The 16,659-nt window shown below is 41.6% G+C and overlaps 1 protein-coding gene and 1 pseudogene across 1 annotated transcript in view; both read left to right on the top strand.

Moving 5' to 3' along the window:
- The first annotated feature begins 203 nt into the window (after window positions 1-203).
- On the top strand, window positions 204-13,843 carry LOC123632122 (annotated as a pseudogene).
- A 125-nt stretch (window positions 13,844-13,968) lies between these two features.
- REV3L (REV3 like, DNA directed polymerase zeta catalytic subunit) overlaps window positions 13,969-16,659 on the top strand; it is a 170,057-nt gene continuing 167,366 nt past the window's right edge. The window contains exon 1 of the mRNA XM_045544191.1: window positions 13,969-14,412. Coding sequence (XP_045400147.1) covers window positions 14,274-14,412 — 139 coding nt within the window. The 5' untranslated portion in view covers window positions 13,969-14,273. The remainder of the gene's footprint in view (window positions 14,413-16,659) is intronic.

Here is a 16,659-nt window from a genome sequence, read left to right as displayed (position 1 = left end):
GCACAAAAAGCTAAGTTAGAGAGTCAGAGGATAATGATAATCAAATGATTTAGCCTATTAATTTTGAGTATACAACGGAGAATTTATCACACTATACTTCAGCATATATGAAGATATGAGGTTCAGATAGTAGAGACTAATAATACATTACAAGCTCTAACCTTCCCTTCCCAATAGTATTAGATGGGCTGTCAACTTGAGTGATGAATTCACTCAGGATGAGGGCAGGAGTTAAGATAAAGGAGGAAGACTGTAAGCCAGGTACCAAAGTCTTTAATAAGTCTTGAAAGACTTTGGATATGGTTAGTATAGGGGAGATGTTATAGAATGGAGATTCTTCCTCCTTCTCTATCAGCTTTCAGTCTGAAAACAGTTCATACAAATGCAAAGGTAAGCAGCTGCAAAAGAAAAATGAGTAACGCTTCTGTTCATTCATAAAACTAATCTTTGTTCCACTTTTCAGACTTGCCAAGAACCTCTGGTTCACATTTTCATCCTAAGGCTAGACTTTCTCTGCTAAAGAGGAATGGAGAACGAAATTACCTGCTAATTCAGGCAAGAAAAATCTCAGTTCTTGCTCTTGTAAATTTGTGAAGATAAATGTGTAAAAAAAAGAATTACTACTGAATTGCTCCAGTTCTCATTTGAAAACATCTGGTGAGACCACTGGTACAGTTTTCCACTACTCTTCTTTTTTTTTTTAAGTGAAAAAACACACATATACAAAGATTTTTTTATAATCTTGAAAGAACAGGGTGGCATGCTATTTCCTGACAGCTTTCCCCCTTTACATAAAGAACCTCCACTTTTAACAAGCTGAAAATTACTGTTACTGATGACTTCAAAATATCATTGTCTGCCTGAGAAAGTTGCATGTTTTGTCCAAGTCATACAGAAGTGAGAGAGACACCATTTGGACACCAAATGACACAGTGCACAGGGCAGGGGGAAATTATTTCTGCATTACCAACTATATGCCTGATACTGTGCAAGGAAAAAAAGAAATGTCAAGTATGATTCCTAATGTCAGGAAACTTACAACTTAATCGGTCAATTACATAATACTTGAGTCCAGAGCCATGTCTTACTTTTTTTTTAATTATCCACATCATCTAACATAGAACTTTATAAATATCAGTAAGTTAATACAAAGTTAAAATAACACAAAAGCTTAAAATTAAGTCATAAAATGCATGTTTAATACAGGTGACTGAATGAATACATAACAGTTGAGTTGGTGTCATTGTAATCTATCAAACTCAGCTACAAAAAATCTCACTCCTATTGTAATTTTTTTTTTTTAGACAGGGTCATGCTCTGTCACCCAGGTTGGAGTGCAGTGGTGCGATGATAGCTCACTGCAGCCTCAAACTCCTGGGCTCAAAGCAATCCTCTTGCCTCAGCCTCCTGACTGTAGGTGCATGCCACTATGCTCTGCTAATTTTTAAAAAAACTGGGGTCTTGCTATGTTATTCAGACTGGTCTAAACTCCTGGGCTCAAGTAATCCTCCTGCCTTGGCCTCCCAAAATGCTGGGATTACAGGCAGGAGCCACTGTGCCTGGCCCTATTCCAATTTTATAATATATTTTGAGTACACATAGTAACACAGAAAGGTCCTTCCTCCTACTCATTGAAATCTTTAGGAAAGAAAAGAGCCAGATCACATTTTCCTAGAGACAGGAATTAGAAGTCAGGCTTATCCTGTGCTAGGGCATCAAGGTGGCTGGGTTTCATCTGCATCCTTTCCCAAACAGCCAAGGAAACCAGCAATAACTAAAGCAGCAACTCTTTTAAGTATTCAAACCTACTGACCAATCTGTTATTGGAATTTTTCCCCCATGGTTTCTTTGATCTTATATATTGCTATCCTTCTATTCATTTTATTGAGTACCTATCATATCAGCAATGTGTTCCTCTCTGTTACTTTGCTGATTCCCTCATCACCTCCTCATTCTCTACACTACCACTCCTGCTCATCCCTTAGCTCTATTCTTCTTTCTATATATATCTTATCTTTCAGAAAGTGTGTTAGTTCTCTAAGGGTCCCATAACCTTTAGGCTAATATTTCCCAACCTACATATTCTACACATACATAAATGTTCAGTCCAAATGAAAGAGGCCAGAATGTCTGCAAGGTCTTAAACTTCCTGCTACTGCTACGTATCAGTAATGGGTCCTTCTTAGTCTTTCCTGTTGGTATCTCTTCCTCTAGGGAAGCATTAGGTTCTGAAAATTCCTAATGCTCTCAATCTGTATTTTCCCTCTATATACTATCCTTACACAAGTTCATCTCCCTCTATCAGTCATCAAACTTAAGAATGAATTTCTTTCTATTCATGCTCTTTCATGCTTTAGTTCTCAGAGTCTGTTGCCCTTAGTGTTATCCAGATAACTCCTCCTTCAAATTTTGTTTAAAGTCATTTTCCTCAGGGAAGCATTTATTCCTCTCCCTATACCAGATTTGGCAGTTCTGTGATGTGACTTCATTGCACCCTGTCCTTTTCCTTTGAAGTATTCATCATCTCAATGATCTGTTTAATGGCTGTCTTATCCACTAGACCATGGGTGAAATTCAGCCTGCTGCCTGTTTTTTTTTTTTTTTTTCCCCCTGAAACAGGGTCTTGCTCTGTTGCCTGGGCTAGAATGCAGTGCAATGATCACACCTCACTGCAACCTCAAATGCCTGGGCTTCAGTGACCCTCCTGTCTCAGCCTCCCAAGTAGCTGGACTATAGGCATGCACAACTATACCTGGTTAATTTTTCTATATTTTGTAGAGATGGGGTCTCGCTCCTGCTCAGGCTGGTCTTGAACCCTTGACCTCAAGCAATCCTCCTGCCTCCACCTCCCAAAGTGCTAGATTACAGGCGTGAACTACCACACCCAGTTCCCGCTGCCTGTTTTTTTAAATAGTTTTATTGGAACCCAGCTACACTCTTCTTTATGTATTGTCTATGCATGCTTTTATATCACAACAACAAAGTTGAGTAGTTGTGAGAGAGATAATATGGCCTGAGAAGCCTGAAATATTCACTATCTGTCTCTTTACAGGAGAAGTTTGCTGACCTCTATGCTAGCCTATAAGCCACATGAAGGCTGAAATCATGCCCATCATTTTCACTTCTATATTCTCAGCACCTAGCATACTGCCTGGCACATAAATTTTTTTTGACTAATTATATTTCAATCTCAAGCTTTAACCCATCTTGTCACAGTGATACAAATGATATCACATTAATGGGCCTGTCTTTACAACATAGCATTATAGTTGCTGCTTATCCAGATAATGATTGCAGTATTCTAGTCCAAGGGAAGAAACAGAAATTAATCAAATAATAGATAAATGGATTATTACAACCAGAGGTAAGTGCTATTGAAAAAGGGAACACAGTACAATTAGAGATGTAAGAGAGGACCACAATCAAATATAGAGAGTTTGGGAAGGCTTCCCTGAGGAAGTAACTTCTGAGCTGAAATCTTAAGAGTGAGTTAACTGGACAAAAAGAAATGGGGAAAGGAAGAGCAAGCCAGGCAGAATGAATATCACATGCAATTCTCTCTTCTGCAGAGAAGGATCACGGCATGTACCAGGAACTGGTGTTGTCAAATAATGAACCATAAAGTAAGTTCCTTGAAAATTTAAGGATAGGATCCAAAATGAAGCAAAGTTTTCAGCCTAAAAATACTCAGTGTGATATTTACAATAATGTAAAATTTGAACCATTGTATTCTTGGCCAACAGAGAGAAAATGATTAGGTAAACTATTATGTCCATAGCACAGCATATTCTGCATCCATTAAAATAATGTACATGAAGAGTTTTAATCTGCATGGGAAATGCTTCTGGTATAATACAAAGTGAAAAACTAGGACACTATTTCCACTATGTAATATATTCATACAAAGATTTTCTACAAAAAGATGGATTAGAATGTTAACTATGACTGCCTCTTGGTGGGACTGAATGCTCCACATTTTCTTTATGGTTTTCCATATTTTCTATGCTACGCATTTAAAACTTTTAAAATTGGAAAAATACATTTTATTGAGAAAATAAGGAAATATAAGGATAGATCTATATTTACACATCTGAGAATAGTCTTTCCTGGCCTCTGGAATGAGGATGTAGAATAAGGATCAAAATCCAGGCCGGGAGCAGTGGCTCACGCCTGTAATCCTAGCACTCTGGGAGGCCGAGGCGGCTGGATCGCTCAAGGTCAGGAGTTCGAGACCAGCCTGAGCAAGAGTGAGACCCCATCTCTACTAAAAAATAGAAACAAATTATCTGGCCAACTAAAAATACATATAGAAAAAATTAACCAGGCATGGTGGCACATGCCTGTAGTCCCAGCTACTCAGGAGCCTGAGGCAGTAGGATCGCTTAAGCCCAGGAGTTTGAGGTTGCTGTGAGCTAGGCTGATGCCACGGCACTCACTCTAGCCAGGGCAACAGAGCAAGACTCTGTCTCAAAAAAAAAATAATAAAATAAATAAAAAAATAAAAATAAAAAAATAAAAATAAAATCCAGGAGAGTCCAGTGTTAATAACAAAGATTACTAGTGAAAGTTTTCCTGTAATACGATTTAAGTTATGAATATAACAGTGGGGACTTTGGGGCCAGGGGAAACTACCCTGAGCTATGCTGCTCCAAACAGACACCTTGCTTCTGAGATTTTGTATCTTAATTATTTAAATTGGAAACTTAATCTATTCTTATTCTGTGTGTGTTTGGTCTCTTCCTGCCTATCTGTAATCCATTGAAAATACTCCAATATCAATTTTGGATATGTAATTTAAATGAGGGTCATGGAAAACTCAAGCATCAGTTCTAATATTACTCTGTTCTGAAAGTTTCTTTTATTTTTTCTTCCTCAAAACATCATCTTTAATTTATAGGCTCAATGGTCTCTCCCTTAATACTATTACTGCTAATTTACAGAAGTAGGAGAGTCATTTTAGAAAAGTTTTGCTTCTCTGAGTAACTGAGTAGATTAATTGGTTAAAAAGACAAGAACAGACCTAAAAAAAAAAATTGATCTTAATAAGTTGTGAATAGAATGGTGGCTACTAGAGATTGGTAAGGGTGGTGGGAAGGGGTAATGAAGAGATGTTGGTGAAGGGGTAATTCTGTTTAATAGAAGGAAGAAGTTCTGATGTTCAGTAGTACAACAGGGCAACTATAGTTGACAATAGTTTATTGTATTTCAGAATAGCTAGAAGTCTTCAAATGCTCCCAACATAAAGCAATGATGAATGTTTCAGGTGAACCTTGTCCCAGTTACCCTGATTTGATCATTGTATGTTGTGTGCTTGTATCAAGATGTAACATGTACTCCATGAATATGTACAATTATTATGTATCAATAAAAAAAATTTAAAAAAAAGACAAGACCAGAGAGATGATCTTTATTCAGGAAATTCATCTCTCACTATATGATTAATATGACTCCTTTTGGTTTAAACACAGAGAAATAAAATCCCATTCTTTTGGCCAAAAAATATTTTATTAATCATTTAGGCAATTAATATTTACGTGCCTACCTTGTACCCTGGCAGGTGCTATGGATAAACTGAGGAGATCTGCAAAAAGCCTTTTGGGACTGGGGAGAGTTGACAGCAATTGCCTTCAGAGTTTGCTATAACTTAGGGCTTCCAAATCCTTCTGGGAGCAGATATCTTTCTTTTCCATTGTGGTTTCATAAAGGCAAGAGACTGGATGAAGGACTGGGTAAAAATTTCCTTTAAGCTAGATCATGGTTTTTCAACATCTGCACTATTGACACGTTGTGTTGTGGGGCTGTCCTAGCATGGTAAGATGTTTAGCCACATCCCTGGCTTCTCACCTTGATACCAGTAAGCACACCCTCAGATGGGATAATCAAAAATGTCTCCAGACATTTTGCCAAATGTCCCCTAGGGCAGCAAAATCAGCCCTGGTTGAGGCCCACTGGACTAAATGCTTCAGACATTCGACCCCACAGTAGTTAAGAAAACTGAGTTCTGTGAGGGTAAAAGAAAGGGATAGTACAAAAAATAATTCAGTATGAATTTTACTCAATTTACCAGAAAACAAATAGAAGCAGCCAAATGACTGAATAAGGAAGACAATATTGTTAATCTTATGAAATCATTATGCCCTTCTAGCTATTCCCTAGATAAGAGATGAATGGAGGCCGAGCGCGGTGGCTCACGCCTGTAATCCTAACACTCTGGGAGGATTGCTCGAGATCAGGAGTTCAAGACCAGCTTGAGCAAGAGTGAGACCCTGTCTCTACTAAAAATAGAAAGAAATGATTTGGACAGCTAAAAATATACACAGAAAAAAATTAGCCGGGCATGGTGGCACATGCCTGTAGTCCCAGCTACTCAGGAGGCTGAGGCAGAAGGATTGCTTAGCCCAGGAGTTTGAGGTTGCTGTGCGCTAGGCTGACGCCATGGCACTCTAGCCCGGGCAACATAGCGAGACTCTGTCTCAAAAAAAAAAAAAAGAGAGATGAATGGGCAAACACTAACAAGATAGTCTGTTTCCTACGATAGAAATGACTTGTATTAATATAGAGATGCTATTCAGAAGATTCTTTACAGCTGTGCTCCCCAACCCCTGGGCAGTGGCCCAGTACTGGTCCATGATCTGTTAGGAAAACAGGTCACCACCTGAACTCTGCCTTCATCCTGACCCCCATGGAAAAATTGTCTTCCATGAAACCGGTTCCTGGTGCCAGAAAGGTTGGGGAACAACTGCTCTACAGCATAGGAGTAAAAGTAATAGTTAGGAAGCATGGGTTCTCACTAAATAGCTTCATTTACTTGGGCCTCAGCTTACTGATCTATAAAATCGAGGTGTGGTTGGAAGGCAGTAGAGAGGGTTGTAAATAGATTTTTAAATTTTTTAATTCAACAAATGTTGATGACTTATATTCTAGGCACTATCCTTGGAGCAAGTATATAAAAGATGAAAAGACAGTCTCCCTTCAAGGAGATAACAGTCTATTAGAATGACAACCAACCAACTATAATAACATAAACATTATAATAGAAGCATTACAAAGAGCAGAGGAAGCCTAGAAATAACACCTAATTTGCTTGAGGAAATTAAGGAAACCTTTAAAAGGAAGTGGCATTCGAGCTAAAACATAAAAGATAAATAAGAATTTTGCCAGGGGACAAGAAGGGGGAAAGTATTCCAGTTAGAAAGGTGAATGCATAGAGATTTGATGGTTTTGCAAAAAGAATGGCATGTTTAAGGAACTAGAAGTATGTCAGTGGTGCCAGAAGATAAATGGAAAAGGAGAGAAGAGATGAAGCCAAGTAGCTAAGCCAAACATGAAGTTGTATGCCATAAAAATTGTTTTTATACTATATACGATGATTTCAAATTAATGTTGGAGACAGATCACCCTTGCAGTTTTGTGGAAAATTGGTGAGGAATAAGCCAAGAGACCAATCAAGTGACTATTTCAATAGTCCACCTAAAGGTAGTGAAGGCCTACAAAAGGACAATAATTATGCAGACAGGAACGGGGAATATTCAGGAGACAGAATGGGCAGGACTTAAAATCTGAATGTTGAGGGGTTTATTGGAAATTTTGCTAAGCACTTTTTTTGGGCACTACTTCATTTAATCCTTATAATATACTTAATAGGAATGAAAAGCAGTTCAATTTGCTAAAAGCTAATTTGCCAAAGAATCAGTTTGCTACATTTACCAAATACTTGTTTTAGGGAATATTCATCCTGAATAGATTTAATAAATGTATTTTTAGTAAACTTACTTTTTTAATGAATTGGCTTTTGATGAAATGACTTAAAACCTAAGGTAAGTATACTATTATCCATATTTTGTTGAAGAGAAAACTGGTTCATAGAAACTGAGGTTCACAGTTAGCAAAGGCAAGGCCCAGGTCTATAGAGCTAGAGTTTTTAATCCCTACATGGTTTATAGTTTAAAGGAAACAATGATTTGGGAATCTTGTTTCAGCTGTAATATGCTACAATGTTAATATTCTTAAATCAAGAACTAAACCTAAACAAAAAATAGAGACACAATGAAACAAAGTTCAAAATCTCATATAATAAGAACAGTGCAACTTATTATGGCAGCATTCTTAGTTTTTCCCGGGGACTTATCCCCTCCTGCAGCCAACTCAGGAAGATAATGAAGGTAAGATGGTTCTTTTTGCCTAGGGTGGGGAACCTGTGACCTCTAGGCCACATGTGGCCCTGCAGATCCCCAAGTGCAGCCCCTCAACCAAATCCAAACTTCACGGAACAAATCTCTTTATTAAAAGGATTTGTTCTATAAAATTTGGATTCAGTCAAAAGGCTGCACTCAAGAAGCCAGAAAGAAGGACACATGTGGCCCCAAAGACAGGGGTTCTCCACTCTCTAATCACTGTGAAATTTTCATCCCAAATACTTGTTTCGTCACCAATGTAGGTGATATTATTTTTCTTACAATAAAGGAAAAACCATAATTCTGCTCTCCTGGGTATGAGAATTTGAAATCTTTCTAACTTAACTCTGTAGTGGTCATAGTTCTTAACTGCAAGCAGTGGAATCCATTCTAGTTGTTTAATGGAGAGCAGCAAGTCTTCTTTGGGGCCATTTAAAAATGTATGGGGCATTTTTGATTGTCACAGTGGCACATAGTGCTCAGGGGCCAGGGATGTTAAATGACCTGCACAATGAAGAACTGCTTCACCCAAAATGCCAGAAGTGTCTTGGAGAAACTCAGAGCTCCAAGTCAACTTCCCCGGTACATGACCTGTGTAATTACACTGGGCCCAGTGCTTGGTTTAACGGTCTGCAGTCACCATCTTGAAAACCTTAATACTTTTATGTTTAAATGTCTGTTTTGTAAGTGAAGTTCAGTGGTACAATAAAGCATACATGCAAGCAGAGGAGACTGTATGTTTCCTTTCTTCCTTGCCACCCCATTTGTATATGGTCTTATGATGCCTCATGAGCAAAGGATTCTGGTGGACCTATGAGTTAGAGGAACTCAAGACAGTAACAAAGTGAGTACAAGACAAGCATGTTACATCTATGACTGAGTTAGTGGAGGCACTGATAGTTCCAAAAGGCTGTGCTTTCCATTCAAACCAGAACTTGCTTCAGATACAGAAAGAAGGGAATGGCATCCTAAGAAACACAGGTGACCAAATCATATCCTTTCTTACTCATGTGTTAATTCCCTGAAAATGATGATACAGAATCAAAGGGAAAGGTAAGGCAATCCACAGCTCCCTTTCCTTTCCATTCTTCCTTGCTCATCAGTAAGCAGAAGATAGAGAATGTTGGCAGAATGTGCGCATATCAAGAAGGAAAATAAAAACAGTTGAGTTAGTTTTATGCAGAGTTTACACTGTTCTGACAGCACAAAATACATATGCATATACAAGCTATGAAATACGAATTGTGTAATTTTGGTGATTCCACATACAAGTGAAATGCTCTTATATTTGCATTTTAAAATGGCATCACACTATAAAGATGAATGGTAAAATTCATCCTAAGAATTAAAAAATTTTTCTTTACTTAGAATGACATTAAAAAGCAAATTTAAAAACACTATGACGGCTGGGCTTGGTGGCTCACGCCTGTAATCCTAGCACGCTGGGAGGCCGAGGTGGGTGGATCATTTGAGCTCAGGAGTTCGAGACCACCCTGAGCAAGAGTGAGACCCCATCTTTACTAAAAATAGAAAAGAAATTAGCTGGACAACTAAAAATATATATAGAAAAAATTAGCCGGGCATGGTGGCACATGCTTGTAGTCCCAGCTACTAGGGAGGCTGAGGCAGAAGGATTGCTTGAGCTCAGGAGTTTGAGGTTGCTGTGAGCTAGGCTGATGCCATGGCACTCTAGTCCGGGCAACAGAGTAAGACTCTGTCTCAAAAAAATAAAAAAATAAAAATAAAAACATTATGACAAGTGGAGGGAGACAAGGCAGAGGAAAGAAAAAGCTTTATATTTTAGGACAGGTAATGGCATATTCCCCTCTGCTTTCTGAACAAGGTGCCTGACATTTTCATTTTGCTCTGGGCCCCACAAATTATGTACCTGGCTGTGACTGGGCTAGTTTAAGCAGAAAGGAATTAAAGGATACTATTTAGCTCACAAATCTCTCAGAGGGCCAGAAAACCAGGCTTGAATGAACATAGCTAGAAACAACATGCAGGAAAAACCAAACCAGGAAGAATACCCAACCCATATCACAGGGCTATTCTAGCAGAAAACCATCCTAGCACCACCTGCCAGCCAGCACCTACAACTCCAGAAATGGATGCCAGAATTCCTTCCTAGCTACCCAAATAACCAGATACCTCCACCATGGTGTTTGCCACAAGATCCCATCTCTCTGAGTGCAGGTGAAGCAACATGTTGCTCACTGTCATGTCCATGTCTTGAGTGGGTGCATCTGATTGCTGAAAACCAGGTCATATGCTGAAGCCAGGTCCTGGTTATTAGCATTCTTTCCAATTCCACATTCAATGAAGTCACTCTGGTGGCTTAACATATCTGCATCATGAAAACTGGGCATGGTGGCCCAAGGCTGTAGTCCCAGCTACTTGGGAGGCTGACGTGGGAGGATCCCTTGAGCCCAGGAGTTCGAGGCCAGCCTGGGCAACAGTGAGACCTGGTCTCTAAAAAAAAAAAAAAGAAGAAGAAGAAGAGAAAAAAGAAAATTGCCTAATGCTACAAATCAGGGTTTCCCCCCTTCTCTAGCCATTGTCAAACATTTACTGATCACACTACTGATCTCATGCCAGTACTCTAGCTGCAAGGGAGTCTGGGAAATCTTTTTGATTTTCTAGCTTCTAAAGTACAGAAAAGCAAGATACAAAGGGTATGGATGAGTACTGAATAAACCATCTAATAGTATCCACCACAAAACTATGGTAGCCATTGCCTTTTGCTCTAGATTATAAATTGCTAACAGTTAGATGTTAGATGTTGAACAGTATTGGTATAGAAGGCTAGGCAGGCTTTTACTAAAGGCATGACATGATGAGTATACGTCAGTGAACTAGAAGAGATGATGTAATGTTAATTGATATGATTAAAATACATTTTTATGATGTTAAACTATAAACCTCATAACAATAGGGACCGTATCTGTTTTGTTTCTCACCATATCTCAAGTCACCTGGCAAAAAGTAGCCACTCAAACAAAAAAAGATGCTTTAAGGATATTAAGTACAGAGTTCAATTTTTGCATTTCTCATATTGTATGTAGGTAAGGCAATTCCAAGTGATTTTATTTTTTCAAGATGAGTTAGATTTCTGGATGTGGAAATTTTCTATGATATTTTCACATACATTATCTCACTTGAACCTTATAACATCCTTATAAGTTACAACAGGAATTACTATCCATTTCATAGATGATGAAATAAACTCCAAAAAATGAAAGTGATCTGTCCGAACTCAGCCAGTAAATGATGGGTTAAAATTCTCATTCTTTGACTCAAAATTCCAGAACTCTTTTTTACTTCAGGAAGAATATTATTTATAAAACACATTTGATAGTGGTTATTTAGGGGACTATTGTCAGGTTTTCAATTTGAGCATCAGCTTAAACTAAATTACATGCAATGAACACAACATTTTAAATTTCATGCTGCAAATGTTTTCTTCAGGAATGAAAATTCTTTCTTGGAATTATAGAAGGATTTGAATTGTTGCAACTGCCTTTTCTTAAATAATGTTGATTCAAGACGTAAAGGGAAAGAAACCGTCTTGTAGAAAAGCCAATCTGTTCATTTGAGGCTTTTACCATTTTCCAGTTTGATATAGTATAAATTAAATATCCCAGATATACTTGATTATAATACAGTACAAGGATTCTCAATTTTATATTTTTTAAGAATCATGGGAGTGGCAGGTAGGGTTGCTAGCAATACAGACTTCCAAGCCCCATCCCCCAAAATGTAATTCAGTAAGAGCCAAATATTAAAATTTAAAGAACACCCTAGGTTATCATAGAACACTATGAGAATCACCGGTATTGTGCATCTGACATTCGGCTTATACAAAATATTTATTTTACCAAAAATCATTTTAGCATGGTAGTTATATTTTTGAATCACTTCAAGAGCCTTCTAAAACTTCAAATCAATTTAAGAGATTTTGCATCTTTAAAATATTATCAGGTAATATCCTATATATTAGAAATCTTGCCATCTATATGTTTATAATCATGCTCTGAGGTTAAAAACTGCAGGCTCATTTACTGTGGTAATCAGTCTCAAATCCCTTGGAGCCTAAGTTCTTACTAGCATTTACATGTTAGGGAATTTATACACAGCTTCTTTCCAGTGACCTGTCCCTCTGGGACTTTTGATTTCCCAATTTGAAGATCCACAATGGTTCCAAACAAGGAGCTCTCACGCTTCAAATATATGGCACCTAGTAACTATTAAAATGCACCTGTATAATACATAAGCATGAAAGAATAATCTCTACTTTGGATAGGTTGCAAATGACTGCCAAGAGTCCCAATTCAGTGGCAAATTTCGAACTTGAACCCACGGTTTCTGCCTCCTGTAGCTTTAATTTTTTGTTGGGAAGAAACCCACAAGAATTAATTTTTAAGAGAAACCCTCTCGTTTTACAGATGAAGAAACTGAAGCCCAAAGAAACCAAATAATTTGTCCAAGGTCACGCCCAATATCAGTGACTAAGTCAAACAAAAAAACCACGGGTTCCAATTTAACCGCCAACCCAGCCGCATCTGTTATCGACCCTTTAAAAAAAAAAAATCCCTAACTGCACCGCTTCAACGAACCCTCTAGCTTTTTGAATAAAGTTGTTTTGTCTAATGCTCCTTCCCACACCCTTTTGCTTTTATGCCTTTGGGTAGTAAAACCCTTGCACAACGTGTTAGCGAATAACACTGGGAGTCCGTGTCTAACGCGGTGACTTTCACGGGCCTTTTTCTTTGGCTAAATTTTTCTGAGAGGCTCTTAATCTTACATTCCTCTGGGGGAGGAGGGGAGAAGAGGGAGGTCACTGGGAGCAGACAAGTCCTTACATGTACTTGCACGTGCCCGGGACGCAGCCTGGGGCCAAGGAGGAAACCAAGGAAGGGTATATTGGGGCGAGAGGGAAGGAAGAGGCGGGAGAAAAACACGGTGGTGGGAAATCCCTGTGCACTGGCTCTGCCAACCCCTGGCAAAGCTGAAAAGACCCGTGCGTGAATAAATCTCATTAAGTGGCCCAGCGTAGACACTGCGGTAGTGCAAGGGAGGGTGCGCGGAAGCTTGCGCGGCACGTTCAGGAGGGGGGAGAAAAACGTCGGGGCGGCCCTTTTATAGGCCGAAGCCCGCCCGCGCGCGCCCCCGCCCTCCGCCCCGCCCCCGGGCCACGCGCGGAGCCGCCGCGCTACCTGAGAAGGGCCGGCTGCATCCGCGCTCGGCCCCGCCCGTTCCGCCGCCCGCCCTCCCGTGAGGCCGCGGCGGCACGGGATCTGCGCCTTCCCTCCCTCCTCCCGCAGGCGAATTTTCTTACCTTGTGAAAAACCTTCTCCGCGCTGCCCCCGCCTCCTTTGCAGGATGTGAAATGGCGGTCGCCGAGGCAAGCGCGAGCACCGCAGCTCCGGCCAGTTCGCTTAGCCGCCAAAGCGGCCCCGAACACCGAAGCCCCCCCTTCCGCTAGTCCTTCTGAGCCCATCCATGATATCGGTGCTCCGCCGCCCCCTCCACTGCCCCTCACCCAGGTGGCCGTGCCCAGCGGCCGAGTCATCGATCCTTCGCGCGCGGCGCGGGCCCTGCTTTCCGCCAGCCTCCTCCCTCGCTGCGTGCCCAGGGGCGGGGGAGAAAACACCTCGGCCCCCGCCTGAGGTGTCCCGCCCGCGCGCTCGCCCGCTCTCTCCCTTCCCCGCCGTATCCCTCCCCCCAAGTACTCACAGCCCTCCCTTCGCCCCACACACACCCCTCCCCTCCCCCAGTGGTTGCGTCCGTGACATCATCATCATGGCAACAAGAGCTGCAGCCTGGGACCGAGGAGCCCGTGTGATTCCCGGCGGCGGCGGCAGTGGCGGCAGCACCAGCACCGACGAAAGCGCGAGGGCTTCTCTCCTGCTGCCCTTCGCCGGGTGCTCCTGAGGAGGAGGCGGCAGTAGCGCCTACCCCGCCCCGCCCGCCGCCGCTGCTCACGGAGTCTGTGTGTGAGGGGAGGGGGCGCCGCCGTCGCCGTGGGGCCGCCGCTGCTACTGCCGCTGCCGCTGCCAGGTCGCCAGTGAAGGGGAGGCAGTGGCGGCGGCGGCGAACATGTTTTCAGTGAGGATAGTGACTGCCGACTACTACATGGCCAGCCCGCTGCAGGGGCTGGATATCTGCCAATCCCCCCTCACCCAGGCCCCTGTCAAGAAGGTGCCGGTGGTGCGAGTCTTCGGAGCAACCCCGGCAGGTAAGCGGGCGCGGGCGGGAGCGGGAGCGGGAGCCGGCGGGGCGCCCGGGCCGCCCTCCCCGCCGCGCACACGCGCGCACGCCGCCGGCGCCGGCCGTCTCCGTGGATCGCTGCCGCGTCTTCCCTCCCCTCCGCCCTGCTCGCCTTTCCTCTCGTGCGTGACAAGAGGCGCAAAAATGTGGGTCCGCGCGAGCGCCGCGCCCCCCCCCCCCCGCGGGCGGGAGGCGGCGAGCGCCGAGTGTTTACAGTGCGAGCGGTGGCTGGGAGCTGCGGCGCACACGGGTCGCGAGCAGGGGGAGCGAGCGCCGCGGGCACCGCTCTGGCCCGGCAGGGCGGGCCGGGCGGCCGCGCCATGTCCATCCGTGGACGGGTTGGTAGGGCCGCGCGCTGAGGCCGGTCGCTGCTGGAACCCGGCACACCTCTTTGGTCTCCCAATTGCCTCTTTCTGGAAATGGCTTTAAGAGGAGAGGGGAAGTGTCAGCTCTGTTGTCAGTCGCTCTCCGTCGCCGCTTCTCACCCTAGCTCTCCTCTGCCCCTTCCGGAGATGCAGTGGGCTGAAGAGAGTGGCGCCTGGGGCCAGATAATCTTTCTCATTGAAGTGACCATGTGGCTCTGCTGTGAGTGCAGGTCGTGACTCCTTAGAGTTTAATGCCTCAGCGTCTGGGGACTGGGCAGCATCCTCAGGTGCAATGCTTTCAGGGAAATGTGCATCCATGCGTGCGTGTTTATGTTGCCCAACGAAAAAGATCATACTTGATAGGGAGAATTTATTAGGAATCACAGCCAAACTCAGCAATACCGACATTTTAAAATGCCCCTAGGCTGGGTTGTAGGATTGTGTTTTAAATACAGGTATATTAAAAAAAAAAACTATGTTGAAGAAGGGGTGGGGTGGAGAGAAAGCAGTGACAGAAGCTACGTTCTCAAAAACTCCTGGGGATTTACGATAATATAAATAAGATAGAGGCCAGATTGACACGACGTTTTAAAAATTGTTTTGCTTTTCTACATGCTTTGAACTGCTTACATGAAATAATGGAGCTGCCTCCTAGAAAAGGATGCTGTTACCTCTAGCTATGTATTGCCCTATGGGATTTTATCTAGCATTTCCCAGTTGATGCTCCTTGCCCTCATAACCATTCATCTTATTACTACAGTCAGATTCTGTGGACTACCAAGATAATAGCACTTTCCCAAACACAAGTACTCATTACAAGCAGTTATCTTTTAATGTGAATTCTCTTTGTTAAAAATGTCAGTGGCGTGAGATTTGGTAGCGTATTCCTTTTTAAAGTAGTGAAAAAGATTTTGATGATATGAACCTTGAAAGATAGGGAATTTGAGTGCTGTTAACAGTGTGTTTAAATTGTAGGACTTGAAAGTTTGGAGGCTGGAAAGAGAAGCAATAAAGTGTTCTGAAGGATAGGTTTTCTGCCCTTTTAAATGCAGTGTTGCTGTCTTTGTTTCTAATTGGAATTTCAGTGTAATATTCTGTTTGTTTTCACTTTGGATGCTGAGGAAGGATAAGATAGTGAAGTCGATATAGCTCTGTTGAGCCAGATTTCTGAATGATAAAGTGACATGCTAATAGGATATACTGTGGCATTTGTGTGTATTACAGCTTGTATGGTTTCAGTTACTTTCTACACATAGTTTTTTCCTCCTCCACACGAGTCATTAAATATGTAGTATCTCTGAGTGATTTTCAGGCTCTGTTTTATAGGAAAGTTTTGTTAGTGGAAATAAATGAATTTCACTATGAGCTAACAGCAGTTTTACTATGTGAGATAATATCCCTTAAAACAAAGAATATCATATGGTATACTTTTGTGTTTCTGAATATTTAAAAAAAGACACATTAACTATTTCACGATAAGAAATATTTATTTCTTTCCTCCTGGACATCTTACAATAGATTACCATCCCCTTCCTTATAAAATCTGTTTTTTTTGGCATGCACCTTGAAATGTATAGTGTAAATAAAAAAAGTAAGACTTTTTTGTACATACATTGAAAGATGTAAAACTTGATATAGAGGACCTTAAATTTCAAATTGTTAAGGATTATCAAACTAACTTTGCTGTATAGTTCACAGTTTCAAACAAAAATTTTTGTTTTAATAGAAAAAATTTGAAGTCATTGGCATATGTTTAGAGTTTACAGCTTTTATAAATCAAGCCAGCATTTTTACCATGTCAGAAATTCCCAGTGAATTAGTATTAATTAAATGTAAACAAAAACTACAGA

This window comes from Lemur catta, chromosome 2, assembly GCF_020740605.2.
Source record: "Lemur catta isolate mLemCat1 chromosome 2, mLemCat1.pri, whole genome shotgun sequence".
Classification (NCBI taxonomy): Eukaryota; Metazoa; Chordata; class Mammalia; order Primates; family Lemuridae; genus Lemur; species Lemur catta.
This window is presented reverse-complemented; position numbering and strand designations above follow the sequence as displayed.